This window comes from Buteo buteo, chromosome 2, assembly GCF_964188355.1.
Source record: "Buteo buteo chromosome 2, bButBut1.hap1.1, whole genome shotgun sequence".
NCBI classification, from domain to species: Eukaryota; Metazoa; Chordata; class Aves; order Accipitriformes; family Accipitridae; genus Buteo; species Buteo buteo.
In genome coordinates, this window is record NC_134172.1 from 74,198,753 (window position 1) to 74,225,638 (window position 26,886).

At 36.9% G+C, this 26,886-nt stretch overlaps 1 protein-coding gene across 1 annotated transcript in view; it reads left to right on the top strand.

Moving 5' to 3' along the window:
- CIMIP1 (ciliary microtubule inner protein 1) overlaps positions 1-25,866 on the top strand; it is a 69,155-nt gene extending 43,289 nt beyond the window's left edge. The window contains 5 exon segments of the mRNA XM_075042216.1: positions 21,197-21,237; positions 21,240-21,286; positions 21,990-22,068; positions 23,137-23,235; positions 25,687-25,866. Coding sequence (XP_074898317.1) covers positions 21,197-21,237; positions 21,240-21,286; positions 21,990-22,068; positions 23,137-23,235; positions 25,687-25,842 — 422 coding nt within the window. The 3' untranslated portion in view covers positions 25,843-25,866.
- The last annotated feature ends 1,020 nt before the right edge of the window (positions 25,867-26,886 follow it).

Below are 26,886 nucleotides of genomic sequence, written 5' to 3' on the forward strand. Positions count from 1 at the left end.
TGTGAAAAGTCAAGAATGCAGACAATACACAGTTTTTTTAATAGAAAAAGAGCTTACATTAATTCATGATTATTACATATATAGACCAGTTCAGTTTTAACAATGAAATAGAAAGCAGCACCAGCAAGGCCAGAGCAACAGAGAAATAGTTGGAAAACTCAATATGGTTTTAGGATCTGATTTTAATTTGCATTAAGAACTTTCTGCTTCAGTCCAGTACCACAAAGCAGATTTTATAAAAGCGAGAATTTTGTTTTTACTGTTTTATCTCATATTCTTCTCATGCTCATCATTTGCAGCACCCTGAGATTTGAACAAATTGTGCTTGATCAGAAAATATCCAGTTTTCAGGCAGCTTTTCCCCCCCCTCAGTGAAAATTTATGAAAGTTGTGTTTTCCTCTAGCTTTTTCCTGTGCAATCTGGTTAGACGTAAACCTAGCCTCCTCACCAAAACGTGATGAGTAGGAATGGAATAAATGGGTCAGGTTTCAAGAGATGTCTAGCTTGGAGTGATATTTGAAGCTCAGGAATGTAAACTGGAATGCAAGCTGTCATGGGAGAAACACTGGAAGATATCTTAGCATATTAAGTAAAAGTCTTCTTACCACAACTCTTTCTGCCATCTTCCCTTGCCTCACCTGCAGCTAAAGAGACATGTTAAATTATAATAACCTCAGCAGTTTCATGAGGGTAATTAAACTTCCAAATTAGGTGACAAACTCAGAGTAAAAAGACTTCACTAAATTCTACAGAGCTTTGTGCAAGTATATGACTTGGGCCTACTTAAGTGAATTTCAAGGCCTTACAGTTTTGTGCCGAGTCTGTAAAATTCATGTGTACACATGCCTTTCGTGCAGAATCAGGTGGAAACTTAACTTCTCCAGTTGCATTTTACTTTCAGCCTGGGTCCACCGGAAACTACAAATGACATTAAAATTTGGTGGAAAAGAAGTGATGGAAAAGGAATGAATTTACATTTACATTTACACAGAAACCAAAGGCAACATTTGCACAAGCTCCTCTGAAGCCCAAATCCCAAGCGTCACAGAGCAACAGTCAGCATGTGCTGAGAAACACAAAATATTAATGACACTATGACAAAGCTTGTATATTTCATCTTAGGAATAGGACTCCTACTGTTTATATTTGATTTGTAAAAAGTAAGAGCACACATCACAGATGTTGGGATTTTGCTGCTCTGATTTGACTTGGAAAGGCATGATACAAACTGATAGACGAATACCCGGAGAGTGGTTGTCCCACAGAGACATTTTCATCTTTCAAGACCTTTCACACTTCATGGTATTGCATTCTGTAGCATAACAATGTGATGTGTCTGAATACCAAATCACTGGCTTCCTGCTGAACATATAAAGAAATAATAAACGTACTTTGCCTTCCTTTTCTTTGGTACATATTCTTCTGAGTGAAAATTATATGGCAGTGTCTGAAGTCAAAGGACTGACAAACAAGGCTTCTTTGCCAGCATCCAAATTACCAAGGATGCAAATGCTTCATTTGTCTCTCTGTTCAAACAAGGCGGGCTGTTTTTATTTTTTAATGCCAGCATAGACCTATTTCCCTGCAACTCTCTCACGTGGCTCATCAGATGCACGCTCTACTTAGAAAACTGTCTTCTGATGTTTAATATTGATGTCTCTGCAGACTGCTTTCATTGCACCAATTAGAAAAGGAACAACAAAGCAACTCTCAAATTACAGTATAAGGAGTCTTAAAGTATATGTAAAGGTAGCCTTGTGAAATGAGCTAATGTAAATGTAAAATGAGTCCTCAGAATACCAGAAAATAGCAGACCATAAGGAGAGTACAGTCACATATGTACCACAGAACTGGACACAAATTCAGAAATTACCAACACTGACCCATGTCAGTATGCCCAGGGAAGGCAGAGTTAGAAGGGTATACCAGCAGACAATGTAGTCTAAGCACTACGATCCCCAGTATTTCTAGTTGTGGAGATGCGCAAAAACAAGCTCAACTAGCTCAGAAGACTGAATGTCACCTTGCCTTAGAAGTGTTACTCTTGAAAATTTAACTTGTGATTTATCTATTACTCTTAGTTACCATCTTCTTAACAGTAGTGGACAATTTCCTGCTCTTCTGTAAAAAAACAGAACTGAAAACCAACCATGTTTCAGTTGAATAAACTTACTTTCAACTTTTATAGTTACAGAGGAGAGGGCAAAGGTCTTCATGTCCAGCTAATCTTCTAAAATAAAAGTTAACATAATTTCAATATATCATATTCTTTCTTCAGTCCAGAATACCCTTGTAAGCAATCACTTACTCCCTATAGAATTACACTGAGCAATTCTACTTAGATGTTAAGCCAAACCTCTAAGCTGCATTCTCCTTCCAAGCCTGTCTTCAATAGGTCAGCTGCCTAAAATTTATATGTCTTCAGTCCAACCTCTTATGAAAGATTAATCTCTTAACTGAGCTACTTGCCTTTTTTCCCCCACAGATGTTTTTGTTTTAAATAGGGACCAGAGAATCACCCGATTTGTGCCCACAAAAAAAAAAATCAAGCAGGAAGCTTCTTATTGTCATTATAAGGGATAATTATTGTCATTATAGCAATAAGTAGCCTATGTGGAAGGTCTAGATGTAACTGGATTACAGTTCCTGACTACTTCACACAGAAATCCAACAAAGTCACTACATTTTCAAAAAGCAGTGTACAGTCAAACTGACTCTATTTTCTCTGGCCCAGTTTCTAAAGGCCACAAACAGCCTTTAGAAGCACTAGTAATTATAGCAGTGATTTATTTTATACAGTGGGAACAGGATTAAAGGCATTCAAACAAAATTATAAAAACAATCAACACAGAGAAAGTCTTTAAATTCTTGGTTTTTTACATCAACTACTGCTTTAAACAATCACCAGTCTTCACCATCTGACACCACACAGGACATTAGGATTCTGTTACTATTACTGTGCCAAAGTACTATCTTAGAAAGAAAAAGACACTGGTTGCAAAGAAAATTTTTGGAAAAGACCCTAATCAAGACGAGCATGTAAGAGTCAAGAATGTGCCACTTACACTATCATCTATGATATTTTTCCAGTCATATGACCTTCATTAAAAATTTTTCTACCCAGTCAAGTGATTAAAGTGATGAAAGGTCATTTAGCACTTTCTATTCCTTAAAGGCACTCAGTCACACTTTGTACTGCAGGGAGTATTTGTCTTCTCTCAGAGTGTTTAGCACTACAGAGATGGCAACCAGCATTGTCATGATGGAAGACTTGTTCATTTCTCTTACATCAATTACGCTTTATTACTAAAAGCTTCTATTAGCTGACTCTCTTCCTTTGCTTGTTGATTACAGTGAAAGACAAATCTTATTCAAATTACTGATGAAAGACTTCTTCATAGGCTGGGTCAGTCCAGCCCTTTTATATTCTTCCACTAGCATCCTATGTAAGCTGCCATAGGGAATTTCCAGTCATAGTGCCTGTGTTTTAATATACTTTTATAAATACTGATGCAAGCTAAGTTTATCTTGCATTGGTGTCAATTCTCAAAGCTATCACAAACAACAGTTTTCAACTATAACTACCACACTATTTAAAAGAAAACCTCATTTCCTATAACAGAAAAATATCCAACATTCTGAGGATTAGCAAGTGTTTTCCTGATTACCTGGTCCATTCTGCCAAATCAGACAACAAAAATCTTTGAACTGGGGTAAGCTGCTGTGGGTCACTAACCTGGCTGCTAGAATAATAAACTACAGACACTCCAGTTGTAGGGAGTGTGAGGATTGGGAAATTGTGTGCCTGGTTTATTTGTTATGGATTATCAGTACTATGCAGTAACACCTAGATGTCCCCTCTGAAACCAGATTTCTTGTGTCTTAGATTTTATAAAACACAGATTGAGATAGAGTTCCTGTCCTGAATACCTAAGAAGGTACCAGATAAACAACACAGAAGTAAGGAAGTATTGTTATACCCTCTCTCTATAAGAGAGAAACAAAACCTTAAATAATGTAACCAGACTAATACAGCAATTCGCTGTCTAAGCTCCAAAGCGATCTTAGGTTTCCTGAGCTAGACCCATGGAATCCAAACGTGAAGAGATGCAAAACAAAAGAAAACTTGGGGCAGGGGAAGACTTGTACACTTTCTAAATTTCCACATTATAGTGGGGAATAGAGACAAATAGCAAAGAAACTTTTGGAAGTGCTTTTGTCTTGTCTTTATACATTACTTCCCTAGTTTGCAAGCACTTCATTTTCAAAGTTAATTTCCTGTCTGTGCATGGAACAGATTTGCAATATCCACTGCAGGGGTTATTATTTGGTGAGCTTACCTTGCATATGGTTTTCTAATGATTTGCTTTAGGTCAGAAAATACAGCATCATGCTTTGCTAGTGGCATCCATAAAAGATTGGGACTGTAGGTGCTACAGGACCGAAGCAAGACTTACCAAGGATATTCACTGTGAACTGCTAAGAAACTCCCTTAAAGGCCAGTTTAGTAAGGCTGAAAAAAAGCAATGCAGGTTCCCGGTAGAGAAAGACAAAAGGTGGTTATGCAAGCAGAACCATCTGGAGGGAGGTGCACATAGAGGGATTGGTAAATAGGTATTCAGTTAACTCCAACACTATAGAATATGCTTAGCTAACAAAGGAGAAGTTTAGCAACAAGTCTAGATTTCTAGAAAGCAGTGTTCATTTGGTCTGTATGTGAAGGTCTGAATAATACTATCCAGTTATGTCACTCTTTTTGCAGTTTTCAAAGGATATGTCTGGTCACTGGAAATAAAAAGGACAAGGCTGTTCAGCATGATTTCCCTGCTTAGCATGCTCTAACTTCCCCCTGTAGACAACCACTTCGAACAGACCATAAACCCTCAAAAGAATCTAGTCATTATTTCCAGATAAACTTAGATGGCAAATAAAGAACACTCTCTTCTCTCTAGATGTATTCTTTTCTTTCCAGATTACACAGAAGAATTGCTGGCTGAGAGACTAAATTAAGCCTAATTCTATCATAAATTTGAAACTGGGCATAGGAAGAAAATTCATCTAGAACTCTGGGTTTTTTTCTGATCTTTCCTGTTCTAAGAATTTTTATTACTTTTTATGTTTTAATTCTTGAATCACAGATTACTTTAAAGCTGATGTAAACTATTTTAAAAAAAAAAATCTGTAAGTGTGGGCTATATATGAAGCATAATCTTACTTTAAACTTGGTTTTGCCAAGTCATCACTCTAATTGGTTTGTTAAATAACTGGAGGTTTATAAGATTGTGGAAGCTGGTGGTTAGATTTGCACATTGACTAACCTTTTCTTTTTCTGCACAAATTGTTCTATCCCTTTGAAAAAAATAATAAACAAATTACTAAAAAAAAATCTAAATCCATGCTTGAGTACAAACGGTTTCTCAACAACAACCGCCACCAACATATGCACACATACACCACTACAGAAGCATAATCTCTCAGAAGTTCCTTAAAACTGGCAGTGTAGCCTTTCCTTATACAGGACACAGGTAGAGGAAAAAACATGCAAAGAACTTCTGGTTGTCAGAGCTACCAATAATCATGATTACCAGTATAAAAATATTCTCACTACTTTCTTTTAAATGGTACATTCAATATTAGCTTTCATTTATTTTCTAGGAATTAATGGCATTGAGTACAACAGCTTGCAGCCGTTCACACATCATGCTTGTAAGTTCCAAAGAAGACAATTTAGAGTTAGGAGGCAGCCACCTGTATTCTACACAGTTTTTAACTCCATCTTTCTTAGACTGGACATTAAATGCGTACATTCTATACTTTGTTTGCATGGTACAGTTAGTATTTTTAAATGAGAACATCCCTCAATAATGGAGAAATACTTTTCTCTGAAGGATGGAATTAATCTCAGTTACACAGTAGAAAGCTACAGTTGATCCACTACATAAGATGCAGAAAATACTTATGGATTTGTCAATAGAAAGTCTCATTGACTTCCATGGATGATGGAATTAGCTAATACAAAAATCCCAAGTTCTGTAATGTTTTCATTCCATGGCATTTATTTGGAAGTTGTTCATCAAATGTTTCTCACATTTATGTCTGTTCTTTCATTCTGTCTTATAAATTCAGCGTTTCTGGTATACCTAGCCTTTCAAACCAAGTCTTGACAATAAGAAAAAAAAGACTGCTCAGCAAGTCAGTTACATATGCTGTTTAGTTCCTCAGTATAATGGAGACAATAGTAAAGTAGATCAAAATGCCTAGTGCCTATGAAGATACAGACCTGTTCAGTAACCAGCACTGCAACTGTTACTGTAACCAGAGTTTGAGTGATTACAGCTAGCTTGGTAGGGAATGGACTTGGAGCGAGCATTACCTTTAAGGAGAAGGCACATATTTACTCTTTCATTCTATTCTAATGAAGTATGCTACCTATCATTGTCCAGAAAAAAATAATAGAAGAAGGAATTAAAAGCTAGTAAAAATTCCTGAACTTGCAACACACAATTTGTTAGAGAGGTAAAACGTACATGTCACTCAAAAGATTCCTAAAACATTCACCCATGATTAATAGTGCTGTGGCAAGCACACAAAGAATAAACAGTTAGCATGATATAAACCAAAAAGTACCATGTTCATTCATAATAGGGTTCAATGTGTTGAGGGAAGGTTTTGAGTTGAAATGGATGTCTTAGTGGATGTCTTCTCACATGTGGTAAAGCATCTATAAGTGCTTTGGAATCATCCAGTTTATTAACTGGGTTGAATCCTAAAGAGCATATAATTTCCATTGCTGCATTTCAAGGCAATCACCCTTAGCACAGTTTTTACCTTAGAGTGTTTTGTAACATGATCTTTTAAAAAACCCTAGAATTTTTAGAAGAAAAATACCTACCAGAAAACTTGAAAGGAAAACACAGAACAGAAGGAAAAAACTCATTTGGTTTAGGGTATTTTCATGGTTTTGGGTATTTCCATCCTTTTCTACTTGTTGGCTGACTTGAGCTGCAACATTAAAAACTTTGGCAGAAGAGAGCAGCGCAAGAGAAATGTCACCTTTCTCATTATCGCTAGTATCCTGTGGACCGCACCTCACAAGCAAGAAGAATCTCATTCAGATTAAGTACTACCACCATAGTCAGTGACAAAAACGCCACATCACTCCTGCAAATTAAATTTGGCTGGAATAGTAGCAAAGAAGAACAGAGCGCCAAACATATTTTTGTTTTGTTAAATTAAAGGATGTTCTATCATTTCAGCTAGAACCCATATGTCACTCATACCAGGGGATATCAATAATACATTTTTCTTCTGAAGAAAGAACACAATGAAGCAATTAATCAAACCTTTAAACTGTGAAGAAAATTATTACAGGCATTTGTTAAAATACAAAAGGACATTAAGAAAACAAACAGTTCTAGTGATATTTGCTATGGTTAATGCAATGATATTTTTCAGTGCCCTAGGTTTACAGAAAATTGGTACCTTCTTTCTGGGACTCAAGGGCTTCTGTAGAAAGAAGTTTCTTAGCGCTCTTTGATCCTCTAAAAATGAAGAGACTTACTCTGTTTCTATCTACAAGAATCAGGATAAAACTAATGAAATAAGTGTGTGTGATTCTGCATGGGATCAAGTCTTTTTTTATAACTGTGCAAAGGCATTTTGAAATCCTCCTATTTATGTACTTACTTTACATGATAGATAGCAAAAGTAGTGTTAAGCACACCTAACTTCAACCAGAAGCTATGAATTTATTTGAAGCTGGCTGCCTAAGCTGTCATCGTCAAATGAAACGGGTACCTCCAAAGGGTGGTGAATCCTGTGATGGTTGACAGCCTAGAGCAAGTGGAATGTACTGATAGTTCACAGTTCTACATATCTCATTTTTAGACACATAAAATGATGCAATGTAAGCTATACAAAACACCAGGAAGTGGAGAAGCAGTCTCAATGAATAAGTTTACTTAAAAATATGTCTCAACAATTTAACAGTCTCAAACAGGTCTGTGGCATCAAGACTGGAGTACTACAGAGAAGATGGAAGAAAGCAGACAAGACAGCTGTAGAACCATATGGCTCCACATCCCTCATGTGATCAGAGTTCACATTTTACCAGGAAGTGCAGGTGGGGCATCTGCATCAACTTTGAATAGATTTTCTGAAGTGCAAACACATGTAACTGCACATTTGTGGTATTGTTCTTTTAGCCATAATCATCTAACAACATTGGCAAGGCAAAGTTCATAGACAGAGGTACTCTCTCCCATGAGACCAATTAGTAAATCCTATTGTGTTATCTGTGTATCTTTGATTCCACGCATAAGTGAAGCACATGACTATGCAGTCATTTCTGATGTACAGCTGTATGACTAGACCTTTTCCTCCAGGAAAAAAGCTCCAGAGCATTTGCAATAGTTTTGCTGCCCTTCTCATTGTTTTTTTTTTTTTTCCAGTTATGTCAGACAGAAAATCTGTGCTAATTTCATTAACAATGACAGTTGTTCCTCCTTACATCTTCTTTCTCAGCAGTAGTAAAGTAAAGCTGAAGTGAACCAAAAAGTATGGTGCTGTTAAAGCAAGTACTGGACAGTTCACAGCCCACTGCAGATTAATTTCATTTTATTACACCATTTTTGCTTAGAAACAGAATGAGGAGCCCTTCCATATCCTAGCAAGCACTTATCTGTAGTGTTAGTGCAACCAGCTGGATAGCTTACGTGAGCAAGTACGGATCTGACCCTTGGACAACACTTCCCTTAGAAGAGGGACATTCTTATGAAGATAAGAAGCAGATAGAAGCAGAAGTACAAAGAGCCTGTGATTTAGTCCACTCCTATGCACTACTGTGGCATTTAGCCAATAGTCTTCAGGATCTTTACACACATAGTCATATCATTGGTTTCAGTAGAAAGTCCAGGTGAGTGCTAAGGATTCCACTCTAAAATAAAGAAATTCAAATTAGGGCCCTCATTCCAAACAGTTGAAACAGTTAAGCATCTGCATACCTGCTTGAATGAACAAAACAAGTGACTAAATGAGATTGCTAAATCTGAAGTTATACATAAGCAGAACCTTTGCAAGAACTAACAAAAAAAGTAAAATTATCAAATTGGAAAAGCAGCACTCAGTCATTTAAATTACTAAGGACAAAACACTAGTGGTTGTTATCTTTATTGAAATGGCGTTTATTTAGAGCAATTAACAGAACCCTGAGATCACAGATAATGCTGCCTGAATAGAATTTCTGTTTCCACACCATACACACATGAAATTCTAAGTGAAAGGCATAAAAGCCTAATGCAGTGAAGACAGAAAATATTAAACTTTTCAAATCCTCATTTCTCTGGCCTTTTCCTCACCCCAGTCTCCTATCACTTTTTTTTCCTTAAAAGACATTATGTGTTAGGAGAGCAAAGCAGCCTGGGGAGGTGATATTTTACCATCGTCTGTGCCATTAATGCAGTTAAAAAATCCTCAGACTGGAAAAATCAGACAGATGCATCTTCCAGGTTCACATGTGCCAACTCCATCTGTTAAATCATTAAAACACAGGCTTGGCAGATTCTGGAGAAAAACACATTTGTTTTCACTATAAAGAGGAAAAGTAAACTTTCTTTCTGTTCTTGTAATTCCCCCCTCCCCCATAATTACTTTAATGGGAAAGCCTGCATGAGTGGATACTATTTAGCATGCTACTGAAAGAGGTTTTCATTGAATTGGAGTATACATGTGTTAAATTTTATGTCATAACCTGAGTTAGTCAAAGATCTGTTAAACCAAAGTTTATAGTTACATTAAGATGCTTCATCATTTGTCTTTTTACTGCATATATCTTGTTACAGCACCTAGTTAAACACTCATTTTCCTTACAGGAAAGAACAAGTTCAAGTTACGTTTAAAGGTGCGGTTTACATAAGGAACAGCAAATCTGATCAAAGCAAGCTGCCAAACCTTGAATAAAGTAATTGATAACAATAAGCCTTTTTCCAAATTTGTAAAGAAAAAATACTTTTTACTTTCATGATAAACAAAAGCAGCAAAATCCTAACGTAAATTCAATACCAACATCCTATATTTTCCCAGTATCAATACTAAATTGATTTATGCATTCTTTTTTCTACTACAGTCACTGTACAACCATTCTTCACTATGGCAACATTACCTATAGAGCATATGTCTAAATACTGAGCTTTTTGAATGCAACTAAGAATGTCTAAGTTCATCATATTTTGTAAGTATGACACTGTAAATATTTTAAATCCCATGACTTCTCACAGCTACTATTAAAAAAAAAAAACAAAAACAACCAACAGATTGCTGCTGAATGCATTTCTTTGTATTCTACAGAGGAACAGAATTTTCATTCTCCAGGCAGGGGCTTATCCTAAGAGCCTTCCAGACATTAATATTGAGAATATTTCTTGAAAAGACAAGCATCTTTCACAGCACATCATTCCATAGACGATCACAGACCAGTCTACAGTTTTTGTCAGCAGTAAGATTGCTAAAGACACCTCCTACTTTGCACAATGCAGAAACACAACAGCATTTTTTGGGCTGTACATGGCCATTTCACATAGCTAGAAAGGGCCTTTTAATTTCCTTGAGTAATGATAAATAATATCATCATGCCTTTGGAGGAAACATCCTGCCACAAGACTAAACTTTTTCTGGACAGTAAGGCTTAAAAGTACATAGTGAAGAAGTTATAATAATTATTTCTGTGAGCATCTATCTCCTTAATATGAGTATCCATCCATATACTACAAGCAGCAGGAACCCTTCAAGCTTAGTAGTAGAGATTCAGACATAGCTGTAGTGACTAGAGGGGAAAACAGAAGATTTCAGGAAGCTGACCTTGCAGAGCTACTGAAGTTGTGGCTAGCTGTGGGAAAATGACTTAGACATTTTTACCATGAGAAGGAAAACATTTTCCTTAGGCACAGAAAAATCACTTTTTGGTGTCTGGGACCAAAACAGTGCAAAAATTTACTGCCTTCTCAGCATAAGATACTAGTCTTGTCTCTGGAAAGACCTCACAGCACAGGGACAATTGACCCTTTTCCAAGGGAATTTAAACACAATTTTGCTTCCAATGCTTTCTTTTGGGAGTTTAAACTGAGTCTGCTGTACCTGATAGATAAATCAGCTGTAATATTATGGGGAAAAGCTATTTTCTTTTCCATCATTTAAGCTGCTCAAACTATGCCCTGCTCCCAGAGCAAAAGGAGAATTCAGTAGGTTTATTAGTGGATAGACAAAGAAACACTTTATTTCATAAGTGTATGTATTGTAAAATTTAACTTTATGTAATGTGATAAATATCCCATCAGCCCAACAGAAGTGGTTAAAATGCACTGAAACAAACCAGATACCAGCTTTACTTCTTGAAGCTACACTGTGGGTCAGAATCTGACAAGGAAGCAGTAAAGACACACAGTGTAATACAGCAGGGTACAGGCAATTCCTACTCCTGTATTAGACAATGGATTAGCAAATTTAGCCAATGGATTACAACATTTTAATTCTATAGGTTGAAACTTGTCCTATCACAGGCAGTTCCACAGACAGCAATACATAGCATTACATTTTTTCTTAGGTCCTTAGTTTGCCATCTGAAAAGGTTAGCTCAAGGCCAAAAGGCTGCTTCCTTCTACATAAATCAAGCTGAACTCAGGCAGTATGGAGGTCTCATACAGGCAGTCTACCCAGGATAAATATTCCCTCATTACGAACTATACAGATTTACATGCTGCAGGTGATTATATCTGAACTTTCTATATCAGACTGAAACTGTATGAGTCTTTTTACATGTGTAAATTAAAAAACACAGCAGAACACTGGCTACCTAAATTCATATTGTTAAAACACTGAAAATGATGGTCACTTTAAATGAATGTTTTATAGATTTAGAGGCTAGAACAGAAGTGTTTTAATTTCATAAAATAGGCTCAATGATTCTTGGTAGAGAAATTACTCTCAATTAGTCTATCAAATCTATAGGATTTTTATTTCCTGTGAGTTAAGAAGTGCAATTTTTTGAGGAAGATTTAGATTAAGTCAGCATATGGAACTACAACATTCCCAAAAATTTAAACAGGATAGATTGAGAAGTGTTTGCCAAGTAGCAGATGATCATGCTTCAACATGTGAAATGGACCCAGTATGAGGCTACAGTCTAATACCATTGCAAAGCCAAAACTAGACCCTCCCTGTCTGGGGCCCACCCTTCAGCAGGGGAGCAATTCTATATCCTGCCCCAGAAATCAAGATACCTCAGTGCAGTTCCGGACATACCAAAACCTCTGTCCTTCAGACAGCATTTCTAGCTGCTGTGAGTGCAAATAAATCTTGCAGACATGAGGCAAATATAAAGGATATGAGAGCAGCAAAATATCTTTCAGAATCACTAGAATTCCAGGAAGCATGGGAGACATTAGAACTGTTCACTGATTAATGAAAGCCAGCAAGAATAAGGGATATGAGACCCATATCATTTACTAAACATGATATTCCATTCTGGTAGCATCAGTGGTATTTGCAGACAACCATGCCATTGCTCTCCCACTACAGTCAAAAGCCAGAAAACCTACAGATTTATTTAAACCACACTGAGAACAACAGGCATAATCAGGAGGCCCCAAGAACTTGAACTCTTCTTGCAAGTCACACATTTTACATAAAATTATGATCTGCTTACAGAAACAAAGATATAAAGAATATTTTGCATGTTAGAATTATTTCAATGCTTACTGATGTAATTTTATCACTTACAACACATTCAATAGTCTTAAAATCCTTCTGAATGCCAAGACATTATTTTAATACTTTTCTATTAGAAATGTTGAGTATACATCCAGTTGGTGTTTTACTTTTTCTGATTACAGTTTCCTAACTACTTATGGGTTTAATAATGTCAGTAATTATTTAAGCATGTTTTGTTGATAGTTTTAAAATCATTTACTGAGAGATCATTAAGAAAAAGAGAAAAACATTCCAATGTTTGTCATTTTCCACTTCTTATGACTTGTTTGTTTCGGTTTGTTGTTTGTTGGGTTTTTTGTTTGGTTTTTTTTTTAATAACTATTTCCTTGACTTAAAAGAAAGAATTTAAGTAATTCTGGGAATTTTTATAGATTTCACTGATACAAAAAAAGATTTAAAGAGTAGAAATATCTTCATATTTGTTTAGAAATATTTACTATATATCCAGAAGTTCCAGGTACTTCATTCATTCCCATCCAAGATGTACAAATCTTTTCAACACCACAAAAATTCATGGAAACAAAAGATGAAGTAAGTGTTACCAATAGAGGCAAATCTATCAACCACTACAAAGTGAGCCCAAAGCAAGTGATATGTACCTTTACTGTCATTAATACACACTTAAACCAATCTGCTACAAGAGTAGGCAAATTATTATGTTCCTTGGTCTTTAAAAATGCAAAAGAATATAATTGTCTACCTAGAACAAGTTTCTATTAATATTTAAATACATGTCAAAATTTTACATTTACAAGTTCAAACAAAAAATCCATTAGTAGTTTGAAAAATTTAGCGGTAGGATTATATAAAGGTAATTTATATTTGAATTGGATTCTGATTCATTTTTAACTTTAAATAACATATATTCTATTTAAACCCAGCAGTTTTGTTTGGAAACCTTATCTGACTTTTGTGTTTGCTTACATTTCTGCAGCTATTTTGTATAATCGTATTAAGTAATTTTCCCTTTAGCATTCTTAATAGCAGAGTGGAGAAATGAACAGCTATTTCACATCAAGTTATCTGCTTTCACTAAATAAATATATCTTCATAAAGGATATTCCATCACACTATCCTGAAGTTTCAGCAAGTCATCATGCCCTGCCATTTAGTGCATCAAGGCTCATAAAATAGTCTTCAGCCTTGAAACTGAGATCTCACTTTACATGTTACATAACTGCAACCTTTATTACTGTCAATAGTCCCCACAAAATGGCTGTGTGAGCTGCACTTCTTTCCCAAAAAGGGATTGAAACACTTCTTTGACTGGAACTGGTAATTCTCCTTCTGCTTCTTGTAAGGAATGTACTGCACTCCCACCTTCCATCCTCCTCCTCCAAAAGACTTCTGAAAAATCTCATGGAATTTATTTTAACTAGCTATCTTTGCATAGAACTGATGATGCACTATGTACTCCACTACCAACAACTCTAAGTATTATTCTTGTATTTATGCAGTCCTAGAAGAGTTCTTGGAACCTGGGAAAACTGCAGAACTGTTGCTCTGAGTCATCCAACACTTTCCTAAATATGCTCTTTCACTTTACCTGTGCACCTCTTACATATGGCTGGGGTCTATACAGGGCACTAGTTACACTAGTAGTTGATCTTCACTGAAGATCAGCCTCGGTTAAGATTAAGTGGAATAGAAGGAGTTCCTCCAATATTGAGCAACATCATATTTACAATGTATTTACAACCTTACCACTTTTATAGCATAAGCGTAACTTCCCTGTCAGAGCTGTACCCAGGTTAAGACTAAGCAAGCAGAGTACAACATGAGTGCACCAAACAGAAAAAAAACAAAACACAGACATATCACAGAACACAAAGCAGAAAGAGTACTTTAAGTATTTTCCAACAAAAAACCTGTTATTGTAAGTGTGTACTTCCTTGCTAGCAAGTATTTTAATGCATGTGCTCAGAGAATGCACAGGGAAATGTGTCTGAAAGAGACAATAACTACATCACATTACAGCTGCAAATAGAGAAATCTGAACTAATAACAAATATTCTCTTAAACTGGAACACAGTTAGATGCTGATATCCATCATTGCCTACAATCACCCTCAAGGGAAGCAAAATTGCATGGGACTAACAAAATGTTCACTTGTTTTAAAATTTACAGGAGGCTCAAAGAAGTTTCAGATGCATTTTACCTCAGAAACAATGTGCTACTTATTCTTCCTAGCAATGATATTTTACATAGCATTCTGGGATCAAAATGTAATTTCAACAATAACATATTTTCTGACATTCTCCAAGGAAAAATTACTAGTTTCTTCCCTCTAAAAGGATTTAGATGGAATAACATCTGTGTTGAGATTATTGTGAATATGTTAAACTGACAGCAAGTCTCTAAGGGGCACTGCTCATTAATGTTCTGTGCATAAAATTAAAACTTGAAATATATTTTTCAATCCATTTTGAATCATTTAAGCAATTCTCATGCAAAGAAACTATTGTGCTGCAATAATATATTTGCAGAGTAGGATATGGAAGCTATTAAAATGTCCTAGACCCCCTGCCTTTCATGCAAAAGGAAAAAAGGCAACTCTTTCTGATTTGAAACATGCACTGTATTGAAACAAAAAATACTTTCAAAGACTCTGAAGAGTTTGATTTCAGTTTATATAGTGTAACAAAATTCAAAATTAGGTCCTTTGTCCTTCATCTTTAATTCATACTGTGCCTAGGTACTCCAGCATCTATCAGCAGGAGAATTCTGGTAAGTGTTGCACATTGGCAATTACAAGAATTTTTTACACTGAGCAGGCTAGAAGTGGTGGCCATGTTCCATGGTCTTTGAAATTGCAATAAGGCAGCATTCTGTAAGCTCTCTGCAACCAGAGCTGTGGAACAGTGCTCAGCGACAATGCCTATTAAGGCAAACATGTCCTCCAATTTGAAAGTGACAAAGCAGAAATAATTTTATTTGGAGGGCATGCATACTTATTCCACCAGGTACAATATAAGTGTATCCACCAGGTGTAATGTAAAGAAGTATCTCATGTAAATCCTTAGTTTGAAAAGCAATGTATCTGCTCAAAACCAAATAAAACTCCAGGAATTACTTAATGGTATCTAAATTCAATTAAGATTTTTCATATACTTCGAGCACAGAAATCTGAATAAAGCTGTAGCTGTAAGTGCCATTTTATGGAGAGAAATGATAACATTATTGTTGGGAAAACAGACATACCACTCACTGTTCAAAAGTCACTGTGTAATTACAGCCACAATAAGATGACAGTTCTAAATTTTGCTACAACACATAATGGTTCTAACCAGGCCATTGGGTTCCTTTTGTAAATGGAAATTCAGGAACTCCAATTAACATATTCCTGATGTGATAAACTTTAGCAGGTTTTTTTGGAATGAAGCCAGAGTCTATAGTGTCAATGGGACTTTGTTTACTTAAATCACAGTAATCATAACAAAGCAGTCTACCACTCAGGCTGCCTACATTTGAAATGCTATTTAGAAACATTAGCAAAAGACACTGAAGTTATGTTTACAATCTCCTCTATTAGACTTCCACACCTAATATTGCAAATCATGGAGCAGCAAGCACAGAACTGCCAGTACTAATTAATATTTTTTTGGTAAACATTTTCAATGCAAAAGCCTAAGCATGGATACACAAATCGATACATAAACACCTCAAACAGCATTATTTTCAGAGGTTCTGACATTGCTGACATTGGAGGGGAAGAAGCAAGCTCAGTGTAGCTGAAAAAATAATGAAGCTGCTTTTCAAGTTTTTAGACATGAAGATGGCAGTGCTTACAGTGTGAAGTGCATGCCTTCAGAAACAAAACCAGAGAACATGGACTGGTATACACCACTGGGTTTCCTTAGGGATATTAGCATTCTCCTGTCCCTCACTGCTATTGTCTCCCATCAGTGCAGAGCATTTGTTCTACTTTTCCAGCCATCAAACAGCCTAGTCAGAGCACTGACAGTTGCCTTTACAGAGCTGCCAGACATCCAGCAAAAGCTGTAGCTCAGCAGGAATTTATGGGACTTATTGGTCACATACTAGTTGGCAAGACAGCTCTGGCACAATTTCCCAAATCACTAGTGTGTGCTGTTCACGGCACATGTATTACATTGCACTGTCTGAACTGCTCAGATAGAAAACAGCATTTACAAACATCTATTCCAGCAGGACACAATGCAATAGAAGTTGCACAGTCCCCTGTGCTATAGCTGTTCCTGTGAAGAATTACTGTCTATAAAGTCCATCTCTTCATAAGAAAATGTGTTACACCAGGCCTTTAGAGTTGCTAGTTTGTTTCAAAAGTGTTCAGAAAACAAGTACACAATTCAAAGCTTCATTTAGTGACAAAAGCTTCTCTACTCGGAAGCTTTTATATCACAAAGGTGAAAAATAGTCATACTTTTTCATTTGCATTGTTGCTTTCTCATTGACTATGGCAGTTACTACACTTTATGATAAAGTACACTGTTACAACATGGGATGAAGACAGAGTTGGATGAATTCCCCCAAAGCACCTTTATGCTGCTACACACCTGGGTCCACCAAAAGCTGAGACAGTCCTTACAAGGGTAAGACCTCCTCTAAGTCCAGCCAAGCAGATTAGTTTCTCAGGGACTGTCCTGCCCAACCACAGTATTATGTGCTCTAGTGCCCCAAGCCAGCTCTGCCTACACTTTTCTTGCATGTATGTTGGACACTAAAACAGCAATAGTTCTTTTACATCACCCCATACTTCTCAGAGAGGATTCTCATCTCTCTTTTTTTTTTTTTTTGGGGGGGGGGGGGTGTAAATGTCCAAACTGAACAATGCAGAACTCTTCATAAGAGATCAAGGATTTAGATCTAATTGTGATTCTGTGATGAATAATACAAAATAATAGCTTATGGCCTAAGAACTAGCAAATATAAAACCACTCAAAATACCCTTTACAACAAAAAATAAGCTTTTTCTTTAATTTCCCTACCCATTCTCTGATGAAAGGCAGAAGAGTCTAGTCTAGTCTCTACTGGCAAGAACATTAAGTACAATAAAACCTGTGTTAGTTGATAACATAAAGCTGGAATTAGGGACACGATCTAGGTCTGGCCTTGTACCTGAAGCTGAAAATTACAGAATAGCTCATTTAGAATACTGTAAAGCATATGGCATTTTATACCTACATCTTCAGCACTGGAGCACAAGTACCATCTAGAATCAAATCTCACCATATTCAGCAGGAGGGGACATGCTCATAAACAGCACTTACAAATACTTACATAGAGCCCAAAAGAGAACAGGTTTGTTCCTTTCAAGTAATTTCAAAGATTATCATTGAGAAAGCTATTGTGTGCCAATTTGGACACTCTTCTCCATAAACAAGCAATATAAAAAGCTTTAACATTTTCATATCAGGGTGGACACATGAGATTTCCAGGAATCAAAAATTAACTTAAATCTTGAAGACCATGAATGACATTAACAAAGCCATAATTGCATTGGACAAAGTCTTTTGCAGCAGTAAAAGTTTAAGATATCCACCTACCCTGGGTTGTTCATTTCAGCTCACACATCACCTTTTCCTGTCTCCTTTCTGTCTGCTGCCTTGATTACAGAAGCACAACTGCTTGCGGAGCTGTTCTGTGAAACAGATTAAAACAGTGATCTGACTTTTTATTTGTGCAGAGTCTATTTAAGTCAGTTTGGTTCCCTGACCTATTTCACAGAGCGGTACCACCTGTATTTGTGTCAACACAACATCCTAAGGCTGTAGCTTTGTAAAAAGTTGGACCTAGCATTATCATCCAGCACTGCCCTCCTCCAAACTCTCGTGCATTGCCCCATCATGTGCTGGTGGAAGCATTTGTACAGCTACACAGAAAACTGTATTTGGGTTAAAGCATCTTGTTTTCCACTTGGTTAGTTTTAATCCATATCAGTACCCCAGCCTGCATCAGAACATAGCACCAAAAGCACTTTTACTAACTGCTGGGAGAAGGGAGTACAGGGTCTGTAAAAAAACACAAGACTGAAACTGCTTCCCCAGTGGTAGCATGATGCCTTATACAGGTGAAAGGATATCTGAAACTCAAGATACTAATCTGCAACTCTGGAATTATATACAGGTTGTAAATTCTTGAAGAACAGTTGCGAGTTCTCGAAGAATGCACACTTGATCAACAGCAGCACTACTGAGCACCTAAATAATAGGATAATTCCTAACCAGAAAAGGACAGGAAGCATTAGCATTAGGATTTCAGCATTTATGGCCACGTCCAGGTTAGAATTTACCCATCTTAGAAGATCCAAATGTTGCTTGGAAGCACCAAGTATTTAGACTTGATTCTATTTAAACATACATCTTGAGTGATGTAGTATCTACCTCAGCATGTGTCACATGATGACAAATGCTGTTGTACATAGCTACAAGATGCAGACTTTCAGCAAATGACTTTTGAATCTCAATGGACCTATACTCCTAAGTCATTCAGTATAGTTAGTAGGTCATTAAAATCCTATTCACTTCTTTTCTCATAGTGCAAGTGCAATTCTAATGTTGTCCTGTACTTATAAGAACCTAATAAGACCTAAGACTAACTACTTATTTACTGCATTCCTTCATTTCAAAAATTCAGTTAAGTACAAAAAGAGAAAGACTGATCATTTTAAATTCCTGTTTTCACAATGTTAGTAAAAGAAGTTTCATTCTCTCTTGACAAATGCTACTGCAGTTTAAATACTGATACATAGTAAACTATGAATTTGATTGTTTTCATTAACAAATTACTTCTTTTCCACAAAAAGCATCAAGGCTGTAATAAGAGGGCTCCTGAGATAAATGTGACTAAGCAGCAGGAGTTAATTAAGTAGGACAATGAGTAAGCATTTATGGGTGTGATAAGAGACCCAGCTGATTTAATTGCTAGTCTAATTATCAATTAGAGAATCAAGAAATGGCATGTAAGTTAAATATTTGTTAAATATTTGTTGAGAGTTTAATGATTTTTAGAGACCCAGAAGAGCAGTATTAATCGCTATTTTAGGACTACAGGAGGTTTTTTCCCCCTCCTTTTCCTCAGAGGTTCTTAGTACTAAAGTGACTAATAAATGTATATACAGTCTTCTCATACTCAAATATTTAAGGTCTTTAGATCCTTTGCTCTATTAAAAAAAAACCAAACCCAAATAAAAAGCTAGCAATTAAGTATTCAAACACACTACCTATAAACCACTCAGCTTAGGTCAAAACCTTTCTGCATTTTTTTTATAATAAGGATAGTAACTGTCCAATGGTGTGAAAAAGTCACAGGAACTATTTACAGTGTGTTTGCACAAGCCAGTTTCCAGACAAAAATAAAGGGGTCAGGGAACTATTTAAACCCATAAGGGCAAAGAGCCAGTTGGCTACATTCATTGTTGAAATGTTCTATAAAGCAAGAGCAAGAAAATAAAATTACCAAAAAATTGATGGAAAGCCAAAAATATTAATATATTGGAACACAGTGAACTTTTTACAAGCTGTAAATATTTTTTGGGTTCTCACATATAACCCATAAAGTATGTTGAGGTCTTTCTCAGAACTTCTAATATTAGCATGTAGTTTGTAAAGAACAATATCTACCAGAAAAAAAGAGATCAGAAAGACACTGTATGTCATAAGACCAATGTTATTTCCCACTACAATTACCAAAAGATAAGTTTGGTGCATATCAAGAGGACCTAGGAACTGGAAATGCAGGTTAAAAAAGTAGGAAACTGAAGCAAATACCCCTTATAACACATATGGTCTAAGCTTTGGACACATTGATGAGCTGATTCTTATCAGAATAAAATAAAAAAAAAAAACCAACAGCATCCTTCAACCTTTTTTCATGTCCATTATAAACGATTGAAAATACTGCAAGTTTTTGGCTGTTGAGCAACTCCCTTGTCCGGGTTTAAAATAGACTCTTTACAACTCAGTATCCAGAAAGGTGTCCAACTATTTATTTTCTGCTAAGGGGAGCCTGGCTAATCAGTAAGTTACAGAGTTTAGACAACACATCTTCCTCTGAAACACGGCTAATTCCTCAAGCAAGGTAACAGCTTTTTATCAGGTTAATCCAAGCATGTTTTCCTGCTGAATAACATTAAAAAAAAAACCAAAAACCAACCCAAACCAAAACCCAAACACTAAAATTACTGACAACATCGAGTGCACTTCCCCTGGCTTCCCGAGAGACCTAGAGAAAACACAGAACGGGCATTTTTAGCCTTTCACTTGAGAGACGGTTATGGTATCACTGCAGGAGGGTTACTCGCCAGTGTGGGGGGCCGCCGCCAGGGAAAACCGTCGCCTCAGGGAGCGCAGGGCAGCGCCAACGGTTACGAGCGCGCGCCTGCCCTTCCCGCCCTTTTGTAACGGCCGCCGGCACCGGCACCGCCTCCGCTGCCGTCGCCCGGCAACGCCCAAGCCGCGAGGGCCCGGCCCGGCCGGGCGACATGGCGCGGCGGCGCACCGACCCGGCGCAGCCGTGCAACTTCGTAGCGCGGGACAACTGCTGGTAACGGCCCCGGCCCTCCCTCTATTGCCGCTCTGCGGCCGCCTCCTTCCCCTCCCGCCCAAGGCAGCCTCCCCGGGCAGCTCCGCCCGCAGCGCCCACTCTCAGGCGGGCGGAGGCTGAAGGGGTTTGGTCGTACCTTTGCTTCACGTGTGGTTGTAAAGTGCCATCTGCAAAAAGCCCAAGAATTTTAGTACTCTCAGGTGGCCCAGCCCCGAGTTGGACCGGCAAAGCGGCGCATGCCAGACCCGAAGCGGCCAAGCGCTGCCCGTGGGTTGCCTCGCTGGGTGTGAGGAATGGGGAGGAGGGCCAGGGCCTGGGCAGAGCAGGGGGACGAAGGGTCATTTCATCAGTCAATACTAAATGAAAGCATGTACGAAAGGATATTGGTGCTTACTTTTCAAGTTTCTCATAAAATGCGTCGGCAAATTTGACCTCCTCCAATTCCTAACGTAAACATAGTTTGCAAGGAAATACTGTTTCATTCACATGTACTGTTTCATTTCCAACCTACGGAAAATATTTCCCCGTTACCTCCAAGTCAGACAATTGCTAACTCATACATAAACTTGCTGTTTTGAAGTAAAGGTCTAAAGATTCATGCTAAAGTGCTGTGCTTTGTGACATTAGTAGCTGGGTTTGCGTGTTGTTTTTTTTTTAATGAAAGCTTTCAGACTCATCTTAAATATTTATCTCTCTCTTTCAGGAAAAAATACATTGAAAGTGAACTAGAAGCTACAAGAAGATGGTCTCACAAATGGGGATTCTTGAAAACACCTCTTGAGGTAAAATTGAATGGCACATAAGCAATACATGAAATTTACTTGTACACAAATTCATCTGGACACAAAATTATGTGAGCACAGAAGACTAGAAAAGTAGAGTATGCTTTACTAAGCTAGGTTGTGAGGTAACAAGTGCACTACTTTTAAGATAGGTTCAAAGTTTCAGTTTTCCTCTGAATGAAATACGGCAAGTGGTAATTTATATGCTATGCATATTCTGATGTATTTCTCTTGAGAAACATGACTCCCAATAGTGTTAACAAGTACTAGATGCACACTGACAGGAAAATATTTCCCCTTTGTCTATCCATATGGTAGTTTAAAAATCTAGGGGAAAAGGTTCTAGCTAATTAAATTTTCAGTGGGGGAATTTGCAACCAATGAAAATATTTGGAGAGATGTCTATTCTCAGTGATGTTTAGATATTAGAATATAGTAGCACATAATGTTACATGTGGAATCACAGTATTTCATCACTAAAGAACAGGATTGATGCAGCCCCTGAAATAGTTACAAATGTACTTTCCATGGGGCTACAAGTACTTAATCTGTTCTAGGATTTTTCGAAAATTCCTGTAGGCATACAAGTTAGCACCTTTGAAAACTTTGGTCCTCTAGGGTTCAGCATCCATCCTTGATAACTATAGTCTGTCATGCATACCACCTTTGCACAGTACTAATAGATCTACAGCTGAAAAGTTGACAAACTATGCATTGTTACTATTGGTGAACATGTATATTTAGCATTTATTAATCTTTGGGTTGTGGTCATATAAGATATATGTAAGATATATTTCTAGCCCTTTTTGGACCAGTGATGTAGTTAGGAGAGTTGGAATCACTCAGCAATATTTAGCCTTTCATTTGAAATTCAGAATTGCATCACTTTCTGAAACCAAAAAATACATTACAATAATTTCCAAAGCACTACAATAAGTAGTCTTGTTTTAGATGAGAAGAACAGGGAGTTCAGATGCAACAATGAGGGGAATGGTGTAGATATCAGATATTACAGCATATTTCAAAGGATAAAGAATCAAATTTTTAATGTTGATGTTTTGGTTTTAGTTGATTGAAGATGAAAAGAAAGAAAATACAAAGCCCAAGATACAGCTTCCAGAACATCTGCAGGTTCGACCTGTGACACCTGTGGAAAAATACATTAAGGTTAGAAAATTAGATTTTAAAATTGCAATACAGCAATATCTGTCTTAAGAAACCACACAAGCTCTAAAAATCAATTGTCTTGTAGAGGTGGGCCTTTAACTAAAGGTCAAAGTAAATTGTATTTGCAACCCGAGCAATGCTTTAAAAGCATTCATTTAAGACAAGGAATTGCCCGTTGGATATGGTTGCTAGTTCACAGAGCTTTCACTGTACATAATCATCTTTCTGTAAAGCACCTCCCCCATGCACTCCTCTGTGACATCTAGTAACAGAACAGTCAACTGAAAAGTTTAGTACAGAAGAGTGCTCACAGAGCCATTTATGACTGCTGACCATTCATTGCTCAAATATATATGTCTTACTTCAAGGCTTTTCATAACTTTAACTCTCAGTTTTAACTATTGGTTAAGATGCAGTCATTTTTGTAGCTTTATTTAAGACAGTCTTTTTGGCAGGTACAATGCCACTATCCTCTTTAGTGGCACAAATTAGTAAGAAGCCAGTTCTAATGAACCAATTCGTAACTATTTGATTTTACATTATATGATTTATACTCACATATACAGAGTCTAAAAGTTGTCAAACAGCTGGAAATGAGAGTGGAATGCGACTGATGATTTGATTTATAAATATACAGTGTCAGAATCACCAATGAATACGATAACTATACAGGCAGCTAAATCAGTGATATTGGGAGAGGAACACATTCATGGAAGGGGAAGCAGAATATACTAACAAAAAGGAATGTTAGTCCACTTAGAGAAGATTAAGGAAACAAAAGAGATTGGAAATTCCTACTTGCTGAACTAGCTTTCTTTCAAAGGATTCCAAGGGTGTGGAGATAATGTGAGGAAGCAGTAAAAGCTTTTACTGAGATTAAATTGAAAAAAAAAAATCAAGAGCTAGTGCCCAAGAGTGGCCAAGAAATGAAATGCCAGCATTTCTGCCATTAGTGCTACTTACCCTTAAATTTTGTCTCAAGCATCCAATTTCAGTTAAGTTTACCTCTGCTTCAGCACAGTGAGGGTGTATGTGTGTTAACAAATCATGCAGACAGTTATCAGCTGCTAAAGTAGCATGCACAGCCTGGTGCATTCTAAAACAGGGATCGTAGTTTCAACTTCACCTCAGAATCTTTATTTGCTAAGGAAGATAAGGGTTAGCTGTGATTTAGGTCACCCTTCACATATTCAGAGCGAAGTTTCTTAAGTCTTCATTCAGAATTATGTGTCCTTCTTCACATTTACCTTCATGGTAACAGTGATCATATCTGTTCTTCTCTCTAGGTTAGATTAATAATTGCTTCTTCATAGTCCCTTCCCCCAGATCATAAGTGGGACATGATTTCCTTCATTATCTTGCTCAGTGGGTGGCACTTTTGGCCATAAAAATTATCTTTTCAGAGGAACTGCTCCACCTAAATATCATAAACATTTTCTAATCTTGGCCAAAGAACAAAGTGAAGCAACTCTGGCAAGAGAACTGAAACATTGTTCTCTTGCTGTGTATTTCTCTACTAAGTCCCCAGATGCTAAAATGATATAATGTGCCCAATTGAGATGATTCAGCCAAAGTAAGCACAGCAGTCAGTGAACAGAGACTGTTGGCTTTTGTTTTGTTTCCTTTTTAGCTAGATTAGTTGCAGATTAACTTGATGCTTACCCATCTTTTAAAGTAGAAAGAAGGTGGAACGAATAAGTAGTTCTTGATGCAAAAGCCAGCTTGGTCAGTAATATCTTTAGCATTTGGCCACAAAACTATTATTCCATAGCTGCATTGCTACCGAATACATTGCAGCAAGTATAAAATGCTATTTCTCCTGTTTAGAGAAGTTAACTAGTTTTAAACATTATTATTATTATTATTATTAATTATTGTTGTTGTGGTTCTTATGTAAGGAAAAAAGATAAAGCTGAAGATAAAATTCTTCTCATAGTGTAAAGCCAGTAAAGCCCTTAGAAAGTTATTGAGCAAAACTTAAAAAAAAAAGTACGCTAACATACACTACTGAGCAATAACTTTGCTTTTCGATTTCCTGTTATACATACCAATTGCGCCATTAAAAGACTTTTTTTTTTTTTTTTTTTTTTTGGAAGGGTGGTAAATGAAAGTTAGTTACTTCATTGGAATTTGGCCATTTTACTTCTCTCTTTCCCTGTGCCTTGCTATAGAATGGGACCTAAATTATTCTAATGAGTTTTTAAATTATAAACTATCCTGTATCATAAATCAAACTTGCATGCAACGGGGCTATCTTTCGAAGTTCTTATTTCCTTCCATTAACGTCAGTGTGTGTTCAGGATATTAATTCAGCAGATTGTATTTAAACCCACTATTTTTTATAAGTTCTCATTTCCATCCACACTACAGCACTGAAGAGGATGTTGCATGACAGAAATTACGATCAAAAACCTTTTAATCACTGAATTCTACATGTTACTTTTATTCTAGGTGATTCCATCTCCTCCAGTACCTAAGACTACCCAGGGATTTATTGGCTGGAGATCAGCTGTTCCAGGGTTAGAACTTGAACGTGGTTTTCAAATCCAAAGCTGCAAAGGTACCTTTTTTAAGGATTTGAAGTGGCCATGTGAGCCCTCTGACTGACATTGAGAAATAACAGCTAGGCACATAGATCCATTTGCATCCCTAAGTTAGCATTCTACATTGGACTGTTGGACTGTTAAACATTTATGCTTTAAAATTAATAAACTTATATAAAGATCATAAAGCAGGTACTACTTTTATTAGCATTAGTAAGACTATGATTTTAAAATAGTTATTGGAAGTCTTTAAAAAACTCATTTTGTAATGACAGAGCACATTTTTATAATTGTTTCTCCATGAAAGCCTCCATTCAGACTCAGTTTCACAGCAGCTTTTTCAAACATAAATACAGACTGCCATGTTCCTGACAATCCTACCCTGCTGCTTGTTCCCAATTCATCACTTACCAGTATTGGAATCTGTGTGTAGAATTAGTTTTCAATCAGCACTCTGAACTGGCCCACTATTGAGTTGCTCAAGTGCCTGTGCTAGCACAAAAACATCTCTTTTGTACAGAGAGAGAATGAGAAGAGGCAGAGAAGAGTAGCAGGCATGACTTAAACTGGCTCAAGCTGCCATGGAACTGCATCCTTGCATTTGGAAAGAAGCTTTCCTCATTAAAAAAACAAAACACAACAAACAACACCTGCAAAAAAAGATAATTATCAGGTTTCATCATGGTGTGTCCACTGCAGCTTGAAAAAAACAGACAAATCATAAGTACAGTTAAGTCATAATTATTAAATGCATTGTCTTTTGTGTTGTGCGTGCTTTACAGGTAGTTTGTGTAGTTACACACATAAGAAATTGAGTACTTCCCAGTGCAGCTGCTTGATTGGTTTAAGTAAAGTATACAAAGGCCACAGTGACACAAAGTGACTTTCAAAATTCAGTTTTGGTATCAAAACAGGGGTTTTTCAATTAGTTGATCAGAATGCAGATGTGTTACAAAGTATTTATGTTGCTTCAGTTTTGTTTATACCAATATTTATACCAACCAGGACTGGTGAAAGTCTCGAAAATAGTAGGGGGTTGCACTGACAGTTACTGGTGTAGCTACCTCAGAGCCATGGAGTTCATTCTTGCACTTCATTACTTACCTGA